This window comes from Tachypleus tridentatus, chromosome 13 (genome assembly GCF_004210375.1).
Source record: "Tachypleus tridentatus isolate NWPU-2018 chromosome 13, ASM421037v1, whole genome shotgun sequence".
Lineage (NCBI taxonomy): Eukaryota > Metazoa > Arthropoda > Merostomata > Xiphosura > Limulidae > Tachypleus > Tachypleus tridentatus.
In genome coordinates, this window is record NC_134837.1 from 98,071,069 (window position 1) to 98,092,792 (window position 21,724).

General features: G+C 32.7%; 1 protein-coding gene across 1 annotated transcript; it reads left to right on the forward strand.

Moving 5' to 3' along the window:
* The first annotated feature begins 308 nt into the window (after positions 1 to 308).
* On the forward strand, positions 309 to 6,623 carry LOC143239716 (uncharacterized). Its single transcript, XM_076481128.1, has 3 exons — positions 309 to 735; positions 2,299 to 3,142; positions 4,144 to 6,623. The coding sequence occupies exons 1-3, from the start codon at positions 406 to 408 to the stop codon at positions 4,533 to 4,535; spliced, it is 1,566 nt and encodes a 521-aa protein (XP_076337243.1). The 5' UTR covers positions 309 to 405; the 3' UTR covers positions 4,536 to 6,623.
* Positions 6,624 to 21,724: the final 15,101 nt, after the last annotated feature.

A 21,724-nucleotide genomic window follows, 5' to 3' on the forward strand; every position in this document is an offset into this window, starting at 1 on the left:
TTTTAACTACATTTTATAGTAACTGAATGCCATTTTGTTATAAGGTGAGGGCCGATGAAAACAAATACACGTTTAAAAGTGAAATATTAAAATAGAACGTTTTATGTCTACTGTAACCAGTGTCACGGTTGCCACGCAGTCGAAGTGCGTTTGTTATTGATGTAAGAAACTAAGAATTTTGTTTATGTCACGGAAAAATAAAATAAGTCTCACGCTATTGGTTAAAACACAATTTATTTTTAATTGAAGGAAAACAACTTTCGTACGATCAAACCCGCAGTGGAATTATCACTTGTACATCTCCCTGTCAAAATAACAGCTCAGAAACAGATTGGTATAAATCGTATAATTTTATGCTAACAATTTCTATTTGTGGTTTAATGCTTGTGTAAAAAGTATTACATTATGATTTGGTCAAATTTACTTATTATTATTTCATTACGCCTTTTAACACCAACAACAGGCCTAGTTACCATAACATCCAAATTATTCAGCTTGAACGTTAAAGTTTCTCCAGGTCAACTCTTTCCTCCAGTTGCTGCTTTTGATGGCGTTTCTGTTAATTCTATGGTTGAATGTGCTGTCTTCTGTACTCGGCGTCAACAACCTTGTATAGCTTTTAACGTCCAATATCTGAATACCGACACATCAAACGTACAAGAATGTTTACTAGCAGAAAATAAAATGACCGCCGAAAGAAGGGAGGTTGTGTATAACTCTTTCAAGTACTTAGAGGTAACCTTTTTTTTTTTTCGTTTTTTTTTTTTTTTGGGGGTGAAGTCTGAGGGATAAATATATCTCATTTGAATTACTCGTTGGTACTATCAACCCCCAGATTAATGAAGTACTGTATAATAATAATTGAATTATGTTGAACTTCCTATTAGATAATTCTTCTTTATAACATGGCCAGGTGGTTAAGACACTCGACTACTAATTCGAGGATCACGGGTTCGAATCCCCGTCACACCAAACATGCTTGTCCTTTCAGCCGTGGGGATGTTATAAAGTTACGGTCAATCCCATTATTCGTTGGTAAAAGAGTAGCTCAAGAATTGGTGGTGGGTGGGTGGTGATGACTAGTTACCTTCCCTCTAGTTTTACATTGCTAAATTAGGAACGGCTAGTGCAGATAACCCTCGTGTAGCTTTGCGCGAAACTAAAAAACAAAACAAGCAAACAAACCTTCAAGCTACTAAGCGCGTTTTTACTAATTTGTCAGTTATCAGTAAAGATCCATAATTATCTTAGCTGCAAGATTAAAAAGACGACGTTACTTGAAGAAACGAAATTTTACAAATTTACCTAAACTGTTATGTCATTAATATACAAATATTGTATCGAAGCTTAAAAACTAATTGTTGCCGTCAGTTGACAAAATATAAACAAGTATAAATACCTAACAATTTTCACGTAACACAGTATTATTAAAAATGTTTCCTTTGTTTGTTGTTAAGCGCAAAGCTAGACGATGGGCTATCTGGACTGTGCACAACACTGCGTTGTCTTGAAAGTTTGCTGCAGCGTCATTCGTGAAACTCAAAATGTTTCTTACAACAGTTTAGTTAAACATTTCATAACGCATTTTTTTCGTTCTACGAAAATTTCTTGTTGTTTTGAATAATTAGAAAATTCTGTGAAAGCTAATTAAATGTCTTCACCAATCATATAATGTTCAAATAATTCGTTCTCTTTGTGGGCACTTTACCACTAACTGGAGAAGCGAGGTAATAATCATGTGAAATACAAAAGACAGCGACCTTCAAGAAAACTTTATTATTTTAAAACAAATGTTCCTCTTAACATCTTTTATACAGGGTCTATTTTTTTTAATGATTACAGTGTATTTTTTTCCATAATTATTTAAAAAGTTATTAAACAAACTATTTTACAAATATATCTACTAAACTCGTCAATATATTCAAATTTAAGTCAAGTTTATGAGCATAAAATTATGTTACTATGATATAAATGTATTTTTGACAATTAAAATACTTTGTGCAGTTGTAGTCTAAAGATATCTAAACCTTTATTGTGTACAGTTGAGATAAAACTGAAATCTCCTTATTTGTTATAAAATTCTTTCGTTACGTAAAATATATCAGAAAATATGGCATTATATTTACAATGCTAATATATTCCTTTAGGAATTTATTAGTGTCATAACCAGAGCTGTATCGGTGCTAACTTCTATAGTGTTATTTTTCCAAATGTCTATCGCAGGTCGTTAAGTGAACATCTGTATTTTCACTTAATCATTTCGTGGCTTTTGATATTCATTGTCGATTATATTTTCAGGTTTTTTCACTGGATTCAGTTCCTAATTTATTGACCTTATCAAACAATTCTGTGAACTCTACAGGAGGAATTACGCAAGCTCAGTCTACGAATGAGGTAAAGAGTTCATTAAAAACATCAACAACAACAACACTAACATCTATAACTAAAGAATCTACAACAGCAATACCAACAAAATCTTGGACAACAGCTATAACACCCCAGGAAACATCAACAGTTTCAACAATAAAAACAACAGCTACAGTTCCGACAACAACAGGATTTACCACAGAAAAAACATTTTTGACAACATTTCCCACGACAAAAGTAAGGATAACAACGAAAACAACAGATTATCCCACAACAAAAACAACCACTACAATTCCTACAACAAAAGAATTTTCAACAACAAAAATACCCTCTACAACAACAACTATAGTTCCAATAACAACAGGAATTTTTACAACAAAAAGTATAGCCCCAACAACAACAGGGATTTCCACAGCCGAACTACCCTCGACAACTAAAAATATAGCCCTAACAACAATAAGAATTTCCTCGACAAAAACAACAATAACCTCAAAACAAACTGAAGTTACACAAGCAACAAGTGATGAACCAAACACTGTGCATGCAGCTACAACAATGATGATGAGGAATCTCTATGAAACACAAGTGAATTGGGTCGTCACATACCTTCTCTTTTCTGGGAACAAGATCTACGCTTATAGTGACTCAAACTTCGAAGTCCAGCCTTTTGTCTTCAGCTGGGATGATATTATGCCAGTACGTAAGCCGGAAGCATCAACAGTAGAAGCCATTGCTACTTATGGGGACAATTATCACATGTCTCTTCTATTAAACGGTGATAATTAATTTTTTGTGTGTTTTAGTCTCTTGAAGTATAAATAATAAGACTTCGATTCTACTGAACTTGATAATTTTATTTACGTTTTTCAAGAGTCAAACGCAAATCGTCTGTAGTTCGGTGTTTATTGTGATAAGATTTTGTTTGTTTTAGCGCAAAACTACACTATACTCCATCTCTGATGTGTTGACAGAATTCCAAATTTTAGCGTTTAAGCACATAAACTTACGATTGACCCACATGAGAACTTATTGTGTTATTGCGGTTTAGTTATAAAAGACACTGCAAGCGTTACTGTATCAAACATCACTTCTGAATATTAAAATAGAATATGATTTAATTTTGTTTTTGTATAATTTATCTTACTTGTAGCTAAAATACATTAGTGTTCTAGCTGTTTATTTTCCTACAACGACAGTATACATTGAAGTTTATAAAATCACTTTTCCCATTAGGTTTGCTATTTACTATTTAAAATAGTCTTCCTACCTGTGGATCAACGGTAAATCTGAGGGATTATAATGCTAAACATTGGTCCTTGATACACGCAGTGAGCACAACACTGATTGCCCATCGTGTAGTTTGTTTTAATATAAAAAAAAAAACAAGCTTTAAAATGACGACTTTTGTTTTCTTTGAAATACAATAATTTTTCTTCTTGAGAACAAAACTATTAGCTCAAGTAACCATTATTATATTGAAAATGTATCCTTTCTGAGCTATGTTGAGAGGAAAAGGCCCCCCAGTAGCTCAGCGGTATGTCTGTGGACTTACAACGCTAAAAACCGGGTTTCGATACCCGTTTTGAGCAGAGCACAGATAGCCCGTTGTGCAGCTTTGTGTTTAATTCAAAACAACGACAACAAGATGAAAACACAGCTACAATGAGAAACTCTCTCGTACTATGAAATCCATTTAACGTCTGTTTCATGTTTAACAATTAAGTTAGTTTGAGTTGGATAACTTGTAATTTAACGAAATTTCTTCTTCTCTTTCAGATAACACAATCTTTAATTTTGAATCAAGATGGGAAGGCGGGTTTAAAAATGAAACTTATGATGAGACGCTCTTTCTTCCTGAATGTTTACTGACATCTAATGTTCAGGCAGTCATTGACAGCGATGACAGTCTGCAAAGCTGCATTTATATTAACAAGGATGCAGCCGGACAAACGGTTTACAGAGGTGGTCATGCAGAAAACAAACTTTCCGTAGCTGTCTCTGAAGTAATGACTACAAATCCAGGTTCTCCAATTACAGCTTCACTCTCTATAGGAAAACTCTATTCAGTTCAAAAAATCTTGCTCTTCATGGGAAAGAAATATGTTGTACTAGAGCATTCTGCATTTGGAAGCTGGACTAACAAAGGACAATTCTATATAACGTTTTAACTAACGCTTGTTTGCACGATAAGGAGAATTGCTATCTTTGATTATTAATTGGATAATGTTAGAAAACCATGTGAGGTTGCACTTATCATTAGTTTCTCTAAGAAATTCAGTGTTTCACTGAAATTATGAAAATTTATGCAAGCCCGGTTACTGTACTGAATCTGACACCTAAATATGCACAAAATATAGGTTATAAAAATACAAATTTATTTAGCTTTTTCGTTCAATGACCAGATTAAATTCTAAGGTTACCATTATTTTTAATCAGCTTCTAATATTTTATACAATACATTTTAATCCGTTAAGTTCATACATTGTAAATTTCTGGTTCTACACGTAAAATATTAAACAGTAGGATAAATATTTTAGACATGTGACTCAGCAGAAAATATTCTGTCTCCTTCTTTCGTCTTACCAAATTATAAATTGAATGTATTTGTTTGCTTAATAAATGCCTTTTCTTAGTTATGTAAGATGAGTATAATCTGAGAATAATCGTCCCCGGTGGGACGGCGGTAAGTCTTCGGATTTACAGTGCTAACATCAGGGGATCGATCTCTCTTCCCCTCGGTACACGCAGCAGATAGCACGATGTGGCTTTGATATAAGACAATAATCACACACTTATACTGAGAATAACCAAAACTGAAACTTATTTCCTGGCTTATTGAGTAGTTTTTCCTAGCTACTAAAACAAGAATAAGCACAAATTGAACGTATTCATTTACTTACTAAATATTTTTCTTAGTTATCTAAGATAAATAAAATCTGAGAATGAACAAAATTTAAACTAAATCCCTAATTAACTGAAGATTGTTTCTACCTACTAAGGTAAAATGTCTCTATCCTTGCAATTCAGTCCATTATTTTATTTTTTAAAGAAAACGAGGGATGAGTTTCAAACAACTGGTTCTTAAGTAATTGAGATACAGAAGTAAATCTTTCTAGAACTTTTTCATGGCAGTTAGTTCAACTTAAATCCTCGTTGTGGGCATTTTTCTTTTTGTTCGACATGTACTAAATATTTTCCAAAAACAATTACGTCTTTCTTGTGTACCGAAGAACGAATTTTAATGCAGTTCCTGAAATAAAGTACTTCAAGGCATTTAAATAATGTCAGTTCTCAGTTTTAGGTGCGTTGGTACAGCTAGAAAAGGAAAAGCTAAACAAAAATATTGATCCATTAGTTGAATTTGGAATTATTGTAGTTATTACTATAGGTAGAAACAATTGCTATATGATGACTGTTCATAAAATATACAGTAAATGTTTTAAAATCACATAATATTTTCTGAATTAGAATAAAGGAAGACAGTGTAATATATGTATTCCTAATATAATACATACCAACAAAGGTTGAATGAAATACAAAAGCATCTGCTTAAAGTTTTGCATATATTTTCCCACGTATTAAATCGACTATATACTCAGCTGCATGAATGAATTGCTAATTCAATTACCTTCGAAAATGGTGATCCGTATTATTTCAATACATGTAAGATTCATTCTTCATTGATTGTTAAGTAATATGTAAAATAACCGTGAATTAACTCACTTTTAAAGTGGCAACTTGTAGGAGCCAGATTAATAGGTGCTTTAGTGACCCATTCCTTGAAAAGCAACAGTATTACGGGTTTTTATGGAATTATGATAACATAAAGTTTTATCACACATATATAAGAATGACTGGGAGATTATCGGGTCAGCCGTTCTTTATGATAAAATTGTGTTCTCTAAGAATGGAACCTAATTATTCAGACATTCAACATACATTTCACTGCAAATACATGTTCTAATTAAACAAAGCTAATGTATTTCGTGATTCACTGAAAACTACAATTTCAACAGTTCAGGTTATTCAAATTTAAATATAACCACGCAATAAGTTAATACTGTTTGAGGTGAGGTGTCAATGGTAATTTAAGGAGTCTCCGATAAAATATATTTTATTTGAACAACACACAATTTGTACATGTTGTAAGTCATTTTTTCCTCATAATTATGAAATAAAATATTTCTGTTATGTCAGCAAAATAACTTAGATGTGTATTAATATTAAGTTTTATCATACAATCACTAAAACGAAAAAGCAACCCAATAATGATTATAGTTAATTTAAAATGCTTTTCTTATATTATTTCTGGTTTGTGATTGTTAGAATGTATTATCTCATACGAGCAATTCAATTAAAGTTGTTTTTTAACTGTTTTAACTGTTATAATACAGTTTAAAACCTAAAACCAGAAAGTATTATTACTTAAATAATATTTAAATGATAAGCATAAGATATTCAAGACTACAGTGTAGTAAAAGCAGCTCACATGACTAAATACATTGGAATGTTTTCGCAACGTGTTACAAAATTACATCAATATTTATGATCTGTAATTTCATGATGTTACAAGATTATCTTCTTAAAACTAAATAATAGTTACCTACAAAGTTTTAAGGTTGTATATTATTTGATTGAGCATCTGGTTCTATAAACTATACAGCGAATTTGAAGCTTTGAAGTGTGATAAAGATCTACACACATGTGATGTCATTAATTAATGATAGTTTGAAAACAATGTTTGTCTCTTCCTAATCTTTCTAACCATTTTTAACATTTAACATTGCTGTAGTTGGATTCTGGTATCGATATTCATAGCAAAATAAATTCTAATAAGTTTGGTTTCAATCCACAGTTTTGCTTATTTTATTAAAGTATAATTTAATTTCACGTCACATTCCATAAAACTTGATTAATCAACGCTACATGAACCCTTCAGTAGCACAATGAATGTCTGCGGATTTATACCGCTAGAAACTGAGTTTCGATACCTGTGGTGAACAGAGCAAAGTTAGACTTTTGTGCTAAGTAACAAACTTGGCTAATCAACACCAATTTTTTTATCTTCCGTATTCACTTTTGCTCTTTCCCAAACTGTCACAAAGCTATACAAAAGGTTATCTGTGCTCCACTCACCACGGATATTAAAATCTGGATTCTGGTTGTATAAGTCTGCATACTTACCGCAGTGCCACGGGGGAACAAAATAATTTGGAGATAAAAATTATACATTTTGCACATGCAATATTGTTTAGAGGCATTTCAAGTAACATAGATGTCTACAGGCACTTCAGGTAACATGGAAGTGTACAGGTATTTCAAGTAACATAGAAAGTCTACAGGCATTTCAAGTAACATGAAAGTGTACAGATATTTCAAGTAGCATGGGAGTCTATAGGCACTTCAAATAACAAGGAAATCTACAGGCATTTCAAGTAACATAGAAGCCTACAGGCACTTCAGGTAACATAGAAGTCTACAGGCTTTTCAAGTAACATGAAAGTGTACAGGTATTTCAAGTAACATGAAAGTGTACAGGTATTTCAAGTAACATGAAAGTCTACAGGCACTTCAAGTAACAAGTAACAAGGAAGTCTACAGGTATTTAATGTAATGTAGAAGTATACATTAAGAAAGAGAAAAATATCTACTTAAAACTTTATAGAACCTGTAATGCTTATGGATTTTGTGTATAATAATTTTAATCCAGTCTTTTTTTACTTATTTGCCATTCGTTTTAAGATTCCAGAAAAGACGTTTAAATAATGAAATGTTCTTTGAAAAACCAAACAACAAAACATGTTTAATTTTATTATTATTCTTTATTATTATTTGTTTATTACTCTTTCGAAAGTTAACAGAATTATATTAAACATTTAAAGAACATCGACTTCTTGTGTTATTTTAAAGAAAAAGCAGAGAACCCAATAACACTAGAATATATTTATCACAAAATAAATTTTTTGACCTGTTATTAATCTGATCGACAGTTTGTATTACAACACAATTTAGTAGAAATATTGCATTAATTAAAGAAATAATGTGTAGGTCTCTGAATAAGTAACTGATTAATATGAAGTGTTTAGGAAAAATCTTTTATTAAACTACCATAATAATATTTCACACTACTTACTTAGTATAAGATCTCTAAGTATTCTTATCATATAAAACACATCTAAGTAGTTTTATAAAAATAAACACATAACTCAAATTGTCAAATGAATCTATTTGTGGCTGTAGCACTGATATCCGTAACTCTTTATGAATTTCGCCAATTGAAAATTAATAAGATGTTAGAAGTAGTATTATTAAACACAGTTGTGGTCTTAACACTAAAATGTTCTTTAATTCTACTAATAGGATTGAAATTACATAAATTTCTTAAAATGCCACATGAATAGTATATTTGATGACTATTCAGACTATATGACACACTGTTTGCAAAAACGCATTATAAATGCTTCTAAGCAAATTCGCATTTTAAAATCAAAATCAAAATGGAAATAAAAAAAAGGATTGTTAAAGGTAAAACATCAGCTGAAACATTTTGTGAAATGCATAACATTTCAAGTGTTTACCAGTTTTATTCATAAAATAATAAAAGTTGGCAAGTTCTCCAAAGGTAGGTGAAAAGGTGTAAACTTTTATACATGCGTAGTGTGAATTAACCAACAAAACAGTATTAACGATGTGCTCTATGTTTCTTGTCTGAATACTGTTGTGATGATCTGAAAGTTATGAGTTTAGTGGTAAAATAACACATTTTAAGGTGTTAAAACATAAACATGAAGCCTAATCTATTATTCGATTCATCACTTGTCGATGCGTTAAATAGCTATCTGGTATTATAGTTTTTACATTATAAATACATCACAGAAACATACGTATTGGGAAAGGACTTTTTGGCTATCCATGTTGAAAGAGAGGATTAACATGTTAGTTTGTTCTTTTTTTGGAAACAAAACCACTTTAAAACCGAGTGTTTTTAGTACAGATCAAGCTAAAGTATCGAATAAAATTTTGATGATTATATATATATAAATAGTTATACCAGATAATGTTTTTGAGAAATACATTAATAATAACATATTTATAAAGCGAACGTACAGCACGAGAGCTGGTTTGAAGGTTTGTTGTCAAGCCCACAACTTTTAAACCGAGCACCTATGGGCTTAGATTTGAGAGGGATACTCAAAGATACGCTGAAATCAACCTAGTTACTTAATTTATAGTAATTTCATTATGCACTCTTATATATATATATATACGTTAACTTAAAACATGCATTTAGGACTAACCCAAACCATCTACACTAGCTGAATCTCTTGAAATATGATTGAATTTATTGTCTAAACTATTGTTAACAATTATAGTACTAAAATGATGAGGTGACACATTATAATCTTTACAAATAAGAACGCCAGAAAAGTATACTTCATTAGTTATGACCATCATGAGGCTGCATGTATGTAACCAAAACACCTGCGCCATCTATTTACTAGTTCAACAAACAGAATCCATAAAAATTTTACACTTTGGATTTTCAGGATTCAGCAAATTAGAAAAAGTAAATGTGGTATATACACCAGCCATTTCCTTATGACAGAACACAATTTTAAATTAAAGTACTTTCTTCACAACAAGAACATGACTTTCACTTGGACTTTACGCGGAGGTTTGATTATTTATCTTTGTTGATGTAATTTTTAAATGTAGTACTGAGAAACTAGAGTTCTTAAACAACTATTAACTTTTCAATAAACTTTACCGCTTTTAATATATAAAAATATTACAAAAACCAATCAGTATGTTATATATCAGTAAAATTTATTAAATATTTAAGGGTTGTACATTGAACCATTTTGATGCAATGACTAAAAAGAGGTCTCCAGTTGCACAGTAGTATGTCTACCAACTTAGACCATGAGAAACCAAGTGTCGATACTCGTAGTAGGTAGAGAAAATATATTCCCTTGTGTAGCTTTGTGCTTAATAACAACAACTAAAAAGGAACAGTTTAATTTTTCTTTTTGCCAGTGAGGTATAAATACTACGATTACTAATTAATATAATAAACAGCCGCATGTTGGGCAGTGTTTCTTTCAGTGAATTAGGCACTATGAGGGTCATTTAATTTGAATAAGTTGACGGAAAGTTCTATTATGAACGTTACTTTGATTTCACCATGAATTTATTGTGTTTTCGAAGCTAATATTTTATGTTATACGTAATATTTACATATCATTGATTGCAATATATATTGCAATCATTTTAATTATCCATGCAAAATACTGAGCTATGCGTTCTTTTAGTAATAAAGATTTAAATACAACTGTTCTTAATTGGAGTTACTGACCAGAGAAAATGCGATACTCGTCAATACAAATAATTAGTCCTACTTTAAAGTGAATAGGGCGATTTACTGCCACTTCTATATCGCACCCAAAACTGGAAGTACAGAGCGTGTTCACATCACGACGCACATTTTGAACCTGCTGACCTGTTTCCCGACAAGCTAGCATTAGGTCACACTCAAGCCGAAAAAGAAATTCAATATTAAAACTAGCATATAGATGCAATGAAGCTCTAATGTAATACATTTGAATATCAACGTCAACATGGATAACTATCTAGCTTTTTTATGCGTCGCGCGTGTACGATATTACCTATTAATTATTTCTATGAAAAATGTTTGCTCTCTACTTATCGTAAGGCGCGCGACTCGTAATCCGAGAGTCGCGGGTTCGCGATCGCATCGCGCCAAACATGTTCGCCCTCCCAGCCGTGGGGGCGTTATAATGTGACGGTCAATCCCACTTTTCGTTGGTAAAAGAGTAACCCAAGAGTTGGCGGTGGGTGGTGCTGACTAGCTGCCTTCCCTCTAGTCTTACACTGCTAAATTAGGGACGGCTAGCGCAGATAGCCCTCGAGTAGCTTTGTGCGAAATTCCAAAACAAACAAACAAACAAACTCTACTTATCACGCCATCGTTAAGTTGTGACATATTTGTTTAGCAACAATATTAACGCTGATATATATCAGGCGGAAGTGGTCGGGATAAAAGCAAGGCAGAAAAACTCACTAGTATTCATTTTCGCCCTTCCTTTTCTCCGAATATATTGACTTTTCTATGGTTTATCCTGGGCTTGAACAGTAATGTATCAGTATTTAACTTTTATTGATTAAAAACTAGGAGGAAATTGCTGGTATAAGAAAATAAAACCAGTAATGTAGCTGAGAATATTAGTTGTATCCATATGAATAGTGTTTACCTCCAAAATTATTTGCTAGACTGTGAAACAAAATCACAGCAGGAATTTCCTTTTAATATATTTACTTTCCACCTTTACATAAAAGAAATAACAGTCTTGTGTGTATACATAAAACAGCTTTAATAAGCAAACATACTAGTCTTTTTTAAAATCTCTATTCTAATTAATAAGTATTAAGTAGAGCCAAATCAAAATTAAAATAACTTAAAACCTGTAAAATACTCATTTTAAATCGAGAAATAGTCGACAAAAACGAAATGCAGTAACAATCAAAAGCAAGCAGACTTAAAATATCATACAACTTTTGTTTACATCTGTAATGTCTAAAGAGTCAACTCTTCATTACTGAATTGCGATTTTCTGGAGATTCTAACATTTTTTATTAATATTTATTCCAAGTGTGTATTGGTGTGTAAATACGAACAGTGACAGGCAACTTACACCTAAGAATTACATTATTTAAACATCACAACGATTAGGGAAACTGTTCTAAACAGTCGATGTTTTTCTGATAACACTATGTAACACAATTTTTACTTTTACTTTTCCTGGGCGGAAAGTGTTATTTCCCATCTGGTTATGCCTAAAGTAAATGGAAAAGACCTATTTTTCTCTTCATACTTTGCTTTTGTGACCTGGGTAATGAAATTTTCAAATTTGCCAACTTTCCAGAACATTCCAGGTAGATTCAGTGCTGAGTAGCTAATAGAGAATTTTCTCGAACTTACAAGAATTTTCAACAACTTTCTAGAATGTTGTGGAATTTACGAGAATTTTCTAAAACTTTCCATAGTAATATATATACAGGGGTTCACCACTCACCACTTCACTTTAGTTCTAGCTGCCTAAGTGAACACATAGGCGTATCTGATTTTATCAGAGATGGCATCAAGAAGCTGCAAGCATTCTGCTTTGTATGTAGCCAATTTATCAAAACAAGAGCGAAAAAGTACTCTGTGACAGCATCTGCTAAAATTTTTGAAGCCTACAAGGCATATTATTTAGTAATTTAAATGGTAGTTAAAATTTAATGTGTTAATGCGATCAGGTAAGTATATGATCTGATTGTGATTTTGAATGAATGAATTTATAGCAATAACATGAAATTAAGTGCAGCATAATTTGTCATAATAAAACTGTTACTTCATATTTATATACATTATATACAAGAATGGGCAACTCAGTATCACCAGTTCTAGCCAATATTTTTATGACACAAGTTGAAACACAAGCAATTAACACAGCATTACATCCACCACTATACTGGTACAGATATGTAGATGACACGGTTGCGGGATTCAAATCTACAAAACACATACTTAATTTTTTCAATCACATTAACTCTATACATCCCAACATTAACTTCACATGTGAACAGGAAGAAAGCAATCAAATATCATTTCTTAACCTCAAAATTACAAGAACCGACACACAATTCAAAACAGAAATCCACCGAAAAATCACCCATACTGGACTATACATTCCTTGGGACTCAGCACATGAAACAAAACAAAAACTCAACATACTAAGAAACCAAATAAACACAGCCATAAAACTATGCTTACCAGATAAAATTAACGATGAATTAGACAAAATAAAACAATACTTCATCAATATCAATGAGTTTCCTCCACAAACTGTAGAAAACATTATACGCACACACTTAGACAGAAAGCAAAATCAACCAACAAAAGTAAATATATCTCACGAATCAAAAAATCACGAAACCATATACTGCTGTATACCATATATTCCTGACATCAGCAGTCAAATAACCAACATTTGGCAAAAACTAGTAACAAAATATGACATTCCAGTTAATACCAAATTTATTCAAAAAACCAGGCACAAAACGTAGGTCTATACTATGTAAAAACTACACTGACAAACACCACACCAACATTATTTATAAAATACAATGTGATAACTGCCACGACTTCTATATTGGAGAAACAAGTAGAAAAATGGAAATCAGATTCAAAGAACATAAAAAGTCACCTTCACACGTTTTCGAACACTGCAAGTCAAATAAATACAACATAACCATAGAAAACCTCAAATACTAAATAAAGAAACAAACATAAACAAACGCAAAATTAAAGAAGCCTTACTTATACAACAACTTAAACCCAAAATAAACCAATATAAAGGAACGCCTTTATACCTATATTAATATAATAAAATAAATAAAATTATATATTCAAACATCTAACACCGCCCTCTACATTCCGACACTCAGTTACACAACCCCTTTCAAACATGTGGTCAGCTTCCGGTCAGTTACCTCTTTCTTTGTGAACCTGACGATGACCGAAGAAGGTCGAAACGTTGTTTGCTCTTCTATGTAAAATATTTTCTCAACCCAAACGAGCCGTTTTTGCATATATATTTCTCTACAAATGGGTTTTCTCGACATCACTGAACAAGGAGACCTATTCAGGAATATATTTCCTTGCAGTCTCCTTAGATTGTTTATATAAGTAGCTACGTTATTAAGGAGTCAGGATCTTTTTTAAGGTTTTAAGCTTTGTTTATGAATCACTTGATTATCAAAAGGGTCCAATTTATGGAACAACTCATTGATAATAATGTCTCATCTAAATGCTCTAAGATCTCAAGTATTGGATTTTGCGACAAATGTTCTTGAGCCCCCTCCATTCCAACCACACTTGTGTGAAATGCTTGAGAAAACAGTCCAAATCTTCATGTTAAATACAGGTGGACTCACCTATCTTACATCACCACTACATCTGAATGGTGGTACCACGTTCTCTACTTCTTTGCATACGAGGTGCTGTAAGTGTTGTGGAAGGTCTTCATCCTTCTTCAAACACCAGGAGAGATGTACATTCTAATGAAAGTAGCGTCCTTGAAAAACTTTCAGAGCAAAACATCGCAATATTAAAAGACATTATCATTACATTTTGTGTCCAACTTAGTTACTGGATGCTATTTCGTAATATCATTACAGTGCCTTTTTGGTTGAAAGCCTTTCAACCATCTATAATATCCATAGAACTACTAGTCTTTCAGTGTTTTGTGGCAGAAATGTGTCCACCTCTTCCATGGGACCATTTTTCTTGGCCATATACAATTAAAACTAGTACCCGCCAATGCTTGGGATAGTTAACCTATGTCTATGATTCCAATACAGACGACTCTAGTAGTTATTCGGATGAGCAAGCATCACATCAGTAATCCGTGTTTGTCATTCTATCTGGCATATGGGAAAGAACAACAGTTGGGATTGCCATTCGTCTAAGCTAAAATATTAGCATAAAGCGCAAATTAATTAACTTCGTATATTCCTTTTACAAAGACGTCAGTAACAAGTTGTACGAAAATGTAGCCGTCCCAAGTTTAGTAGTGTAAGGCTGAAGGGAAGGCAGCTACTAATCACCATCTACCGCCAACTGTTGGCATACTCTTTTACCAAAGAAAAGTGGGATTGACCGTAACATTATAACACCAACATGGCTGAAAGAGCGAGCATGTTAGATGGGACTGGGATTCGTATCTGTGACCCTCAGATTACGAATCGAGCGCCTTAACCACCTGACCATGCCGGGCCTATATTATTTACTACTTATGTTGTTTGTAATTAAGCACAAACGGGTATCGAAACCAGATTTCTAGCGTTGTAAGTCTGCAGACATGCCACTGTGTCACTGGGGAGTACTACTTATGAAAGGGCATGAAACAAGTTCTGTAGCTGTCATAAGCCGATATATTAAGCTAACCGATAACTAGTCCTAAACAATAATAATGTCTAACAAGAACTCACTCATTTAATGTATAACCACTTCCAAGCTATATTTCTGCTCAATTTAAATCTGTCTAATCACAGATTTGTTACTAGATTTCTTTGCTTATGTATCCAGCATCAAGCATTTAAAAACAATGTACAAGCTTGAGCTTATCTCACTGAATTCTAAGACTTGTTGTTCACATAACCATGTTCAGCAGGATAGGTGTGTTTTCTAAGAAACTTCCTGTTGGAATTTCTTAAATGCCAATTGAAACTCATTTTACAGCAAAGATTTTTCAGTTTCGCTTTCATTCATACTTTATAAAAGTATCCAGAACAGCACATTTACCAGCCTGATAACAATGTGCAATATAAAAATCATATTTTTTTGTAATTGTTAAGGCGTCAAACAACTGATTGAAGTCCATGATGTTAGATAAGATGATGCTGAACAGTCCAAACTTTGAACTGTGAACGTGTTATAAAATGATAGTGAATCTCGTTATCCGATAGAGGTTTATTTGCAATTTATGTTTCTCTTCAAGCATTAAATAGTACACCAAACTCAAAGTGATAGAACTGTTTGTTCGCTGAATTTCGCACAGAGCTACACGTGGAATATCTGTTAGCTGTCCTTGATTTTGAAGTGACAGGCTAAATGGAAAATACGAAATCAATACCACCAATAGGCTACTTTAATTGAGAAGTAGGATTTGACTGTCGCTATTTCAATGTACCTGTGCTATTTGTGTTTTGACGGTAATGGAACGGGAACAACAAAATCTCATATCTGTACACAGGAACGCCTATCACGGAAGAAAGTGATAGGACAAAACTTAAGTCAAAAAGCAACCTTATTGAACTGAAGTTGGATGAAGTTTAATTAAATCGAAAATGATTGTTTTTTTTTATATTCTTTATTTTCGGAAGTAGTGTTTTGTTTGGAAACGACAAGACTGACAAAAGTGATTATTAAAACTTTGTAAATACTAATTTAAAGCTTTGTTTAGATGAAGAAATAAGTTATTAAAATTAAACTAAGAGTTTATTAAAATGCATTTACTTCTATTTTCGAATTATTTTAAATGTATTTTCTCTAGTTTAAAAGTATGTTACAATTGGAAAATAAAACTGTATATTTTTTATTTGTTTTTAAAGAAAAATGAAGTGGGTTATCTGCAATGTTTACAGTTGAGGGTCGCGTTCCGGAATTTAGCAAAGTTAAGTCCATAGACTTACCGCTATCCCACAGACCGTCACTTTATAACGCTCCCACGGCTGAAAAGGTGAGCATGTTTGGTGTGACGGGGATTCGAACGCGCGACCCTCAGACTACGAGTCAAACGCCTTAACCAACCTGGCCATGTAAGGTCATTTCAATGGAAGCTCATTTAATAGTGTAAATATGTCTCAGTGTGAATAAATACACGACTCTCAATGTGCTTCAAAGAGGTTGTTTTTAACGCTAATATATAAATATATATATTGATGTGAGTTAAACCTAGTTTTGCGATGTGGGGCAGATGAATTTCGAGTAGATTGTGTTCTAATACAAGATAATGACCATTTGATTTTAATAACCATTAATAACCATTAATGATTATTTGATTTTCGGATACTGTTTACTTGACTCTTCCTCCTGTTTGTAAATTCACACTTATACATATAAACAGCAAGAGTGTAAAATTTCTTTTGGCTCTAAATCAACAGATTTTCGTCTCACATGGTTCACTATTTTATTGACGAAATCATAGCAGGGCATGAACTTTAACAAAAATGCTTATAAGTCAAAAATGCTTATAAATTCACACTTATACATATAAACAGCAAGAGTGTAAAATTTCTTTTGGCTCTAAATCAACAGATTTTCGTCTCACAGGGTTCACTATTTTATTGACGAAATCATAGCAGGGCAATGAACTTTAACAAAAATGCTTATAAGTCCCTATCACATCACAGAATAACACTATGTAACACAAATTTTGTTCCTGGATAGTATGTGCTATTTCTTAATTGTTTATGTTGTAAAAGTACAGAAAATGGCCATTATTCCCTTCAAACTTTGCTTATGTGACTTGGATAATGAAATTTAGAAATTAACCGATTTTCTATGTAAAAACGGGCAAATTTGCACATTTTCATTTAAATAAGGTCTCAATAAAACAACATATGAATCAAGATTTACATGTATTTACATGACTTGCGACTTGTACACTTTCATCTAACAAGTCCCACTCCTTGAGCCTAAATATCAAAAGCTTGGTATTCGACTTTGTTAGACCAAGATCTCTGATCAAATCATTGAGGTCTCTTTGGTTGGGGTAATATGGGTTTCTCTCACCAGCTACACCTCTGAAATTGTAACCTGGATCTTCAATGTCTACCTCCTCTTCTGATTTGCTGCTCTCTTCTGAGAATGGCTGCTTTCTCTCTGATGGGATTGGGAACAGGGAGCTAAGGGCAGTGTGGCACTGAGACGATAAATGATGGAAGGTCCGGATACATGAAAGCAGATGCATTCTTTCCAGCCCGAAGTTTGGAAGGGTCCACCATGCAGAAATAACAATTGCTTGAGTGGTCAGTGAGTTCACGCTAAGTTCTTGGAATAGCAAACTTTGTGGCTTTCTTTTCCTCTCTGTACCATCCTGCAAAAGAACAAAATAAAATTGTTATTATGAAGAATAAATTTATTTCATCCACAACTAACGTGTAAGAGGTTCATACAAAATATTTTATATGCAATAATTTTCTACACTATTGAAAATTAAAAAAATGAATTAAAAATATTTAGATATCTTTTGTATAATATAAAATCTTACTGACTAACTGAAATGAATGAAATCACAATTTGTTTAACTACTACTTTATTGCTTTAACAAGCAGTACTTTGAAACATCTGGCATCATGTGTCATACTAGAACATACCAATAGATCATGTAGAATAAATGTTGAAGGGACCTTCTCTGAGAGTTTCACTCCAGAAGCTGATGTCCCTCAAGCCCTATCTTATTCATTATGTACGTGAATAATATGCCTCTGAAAGATCCAAATAATGGATACTCATCACAGTCACAGACGATTTAGCAATCTGGTAAGGTGCACCAACACCAACAATGGTAGCCACAAACATACAACCACAACTAAATAGAATAAGTGAATATTGTAAAAAATATAGAATCAAAATAAACACAACTAGTAGTATTCACTAAACTAACTAAACATAAAAAAGCACAACCAAAGATCTATATGAATGGAGAACTATTCTAGACTGCTACATTTGAAAAATTTTAGGACTTACGTTTGACTCAAAACTTGCGTGGATAAACTACATAAATAATATTATAACAAAAATTTGGCGAAGAACAAACTGGGCTAGGAGTCTAACTGGCAAAAACAGTGGAGTTACGGTAGACAACATCATAAAAATATATAAAACATACATTAAACCCGTCATTGACTATGCAGCCCCTGCATGGATAAATGTAAGGAAAAAAAACTTCTTCAAACAAAACTACAAACAATACAAAATATACTACTCACAACAGCTTATAAAGTACCCAGAACAATATCACCTGAATTTATGCATAAATACGCACACATGGAAGCAATAGCAGATAGACTCCTACATAGTACAATAAACTATTTTGACAAAAATTGGAGAAAAAATGAACTAGTAAGCGAACTTGACAGGTACTGTTTACATGGTGATGATAGACCTAAGCACCTTTCCCCAGTGAATATATATTTTCTAAAGAAAAATAAATAAATAAAAGGCCACCTATAAACTAGATTATACATTAGATTAGGGATTAATTACTAAACATTGAAAGGGTAGTTTTTATGTAAACATTTTATAAATACCTAACTGATGAAAGTGCAAATAATTTATGGAATTATAAGAGAAATGTTTTATTTGCACCAAGTATAGATCGTGTATGACATTGCTCTGAAAGGGGCCTGAGTAAGTGCGGGTTACTTTAGCCCTCGTGTACCACATATAAATACACCTAACAGTCATAAAACCAAAAATTGAAGGAAGGAGGAAGAAGTTAACGAAACCTGACCCTCCTGGGTGGATTAACATCACTATCCTAATACCCATACAAGAGAGAGAGCGAGAGTACATTGCGCGCGGAGTTGGATTTGGATAACACAACACATAAACACATGTAAGTACATTTTTCATAGGAGAATCTGGTTTCAATGAACATATTAAGCCATTTTCGTAAACTACTAGAGGATAGACTAATCGGTGAAAATCCAGGAATGTGTGATAATAGTCAGTGCTAAATATCAATTAAAATTATCAAAATACCGTAAAGTACGTTACTTAGCTAAAACTTTTTATTCTTAAATTTGATTGAATCTAAATTCCCTGAAGTTGCTAATGTTCTAGTTAAACAAAAGGTTATCGCACTTTCTGTATCACCTATCAGGTATAGATAATCTTTTTAAATATATTTTGTTAGCAATTGAAAATTACTAAAGGCTATCCTTGTTGCTGTCACTTCGATAACATAACTATTTTCGTCTACTGTTTTAACTCTTTTTGTTCAAATGTTTTCTTATCACTTATGTGTGTGTGTATATATATATATATATATATAAGATATAAGAAAAACAAAGAACCACTTTACCAAAATAGTAATACTTTCAAGCTTTAATTTTTTTAAATGTACTTTAGGAAGTCGGGAAATACTTTGTGCAAATGTACAAAAGCTTATTTAAATACAAAAATACAATAATAATAAAGTATGTTGTTGTCAATATATTATAGAATAACATGGATCCAACTTTTAAGATTTTTTGTACCACAAGCTAGGCCAAATGTCTGAAAGTAAAAACATCCTGTAAGAACTATTAAAATCATACAGAATTAATTTCAAGACGTAGGAGTCAGGAGTGTTAATTACAAGTAACAAGTATAAAGTTCACACAGGTCCAATGAAACGGTCCTTAGAAGGTGAGGATTTGGTCATAATTTATAATTTTAAATGATGAAAAAACTCTGCGTTATCATAAAAATATCAAAAACTTCTCCTTCCAACCAGTAGGGTGCTACTTTCCCCTTTCCCTGTTTGAATATTATTTTGTTTTAAATATACATAGTAAAAGAATTAAAAATCAGGAGATCTATTTAAAAAACACTTCTAGTTTTTTATATATATATATAATATGGCTGTATTTTAATACTTCGTAACACTGTCTTTCTGATTTAGTTAGCTGAAACTAAATACTCATAAATAACATATAAAATAATTATATAGATCTATTTATACAAATTTAATATGAATTAATTCATGTAATGTCTCGAAGTTATGATGTTCGTGAAAACTTACATTCAATACTTTATTCCCAGTAAAGGTTTTCATACAAAATATGCCATACAGTAGCGTGTTACCAAACATGAAACGTATTTCCCTATCCATGCTTACAAGATATCTCATTTTTGTAGTACAAATTTCTGCCAACAAAAATGTCGATGGATATCTGTTTCCTTACAACAGCTGGATGAAAACTTTGTTATTAGGATTCGTTATTTCAAAATATCCAGTAACTGTTCAAGTTGTGTGACTCCTATCCTGTTACCTTTCTGACAGCACTTTGACATTCTGTGGCGGAAATGTTTTTGATGTGTTTATTTGTGCCGTGTTCCTTTCATTTTGAACAGTAGCATTGTCATGCTTAACAATGTGTTTTTCTTTTTTTATTTATTAGACCCTTTGATTTTCATAATATTGTTTTCATTATTACTCAACGCATTTTACCCTTTACTCATGTTTATTGTTTAAAGTCTATAAGAGAAAACGTATTAAAAAAAATATAACATGTCTGTTCAAATGCTTACCAGCGTGCAATCCATTTCTAATCTGTATTTTTCGTTCCGAACGATAGAAGGTTTTAAAGTTGCTGATAATTTCCTTCAGTTTTAGGGACATGCGTGCAATTCTCTAACATGTACACTTCCATTCAAAACGGGTTGACCTAACACAGGCCCGGCATGGCCAAGTGTGTTAAAGCGTGCGACTCGTAATCTGAGGGTCGCGGGTTCGCATCCCCGTCGCGCCAAACATACTAGCCCTTTCAGCCGTGGGGCACATTATAATGTCATGGTCAATCCCACTATTCGTTGGTAAAAGAAAAACCCAAGAGTTAGCGGTGGGTGGTGATGACTAGCTGCCTTCCCTCTAGTCTTACACTGCTAAATTAGGGACGGCTAGCGTAGATAACCCTCGAGTAGCTTTGTGCGAAATTCAAAAACAAACAAAGACCTAACACGACCACATAGGCATCCCCGACAGTTTCAACCTTAAAAACAAAAGTTAGCTGTTGTATT

Bases quoted from the DNA above. Each gene is read 5' to 3' on its own strand.
- LOC143239716 (XM_076481128.1), top strand. From the start codon at position 406: ATGATTTGGTCAAATTTACTTATTATTATTTCATTACGCCTTTTAACA. The intron at 736-2,298 runs GTAACCTTTTTT...TTATATTTTCAG, and splicing joins ACTCTTTCAAGTACTTAGAG to GTTTTTTCACTGGATTCAGT. The intron at 3,143-4,143 runs GTGATAATTAAT...CTTCTCTTTCAG, and splicing joins CATGTCTCTTCTATTAAACG to ATAACACAATCTTTAATTTT.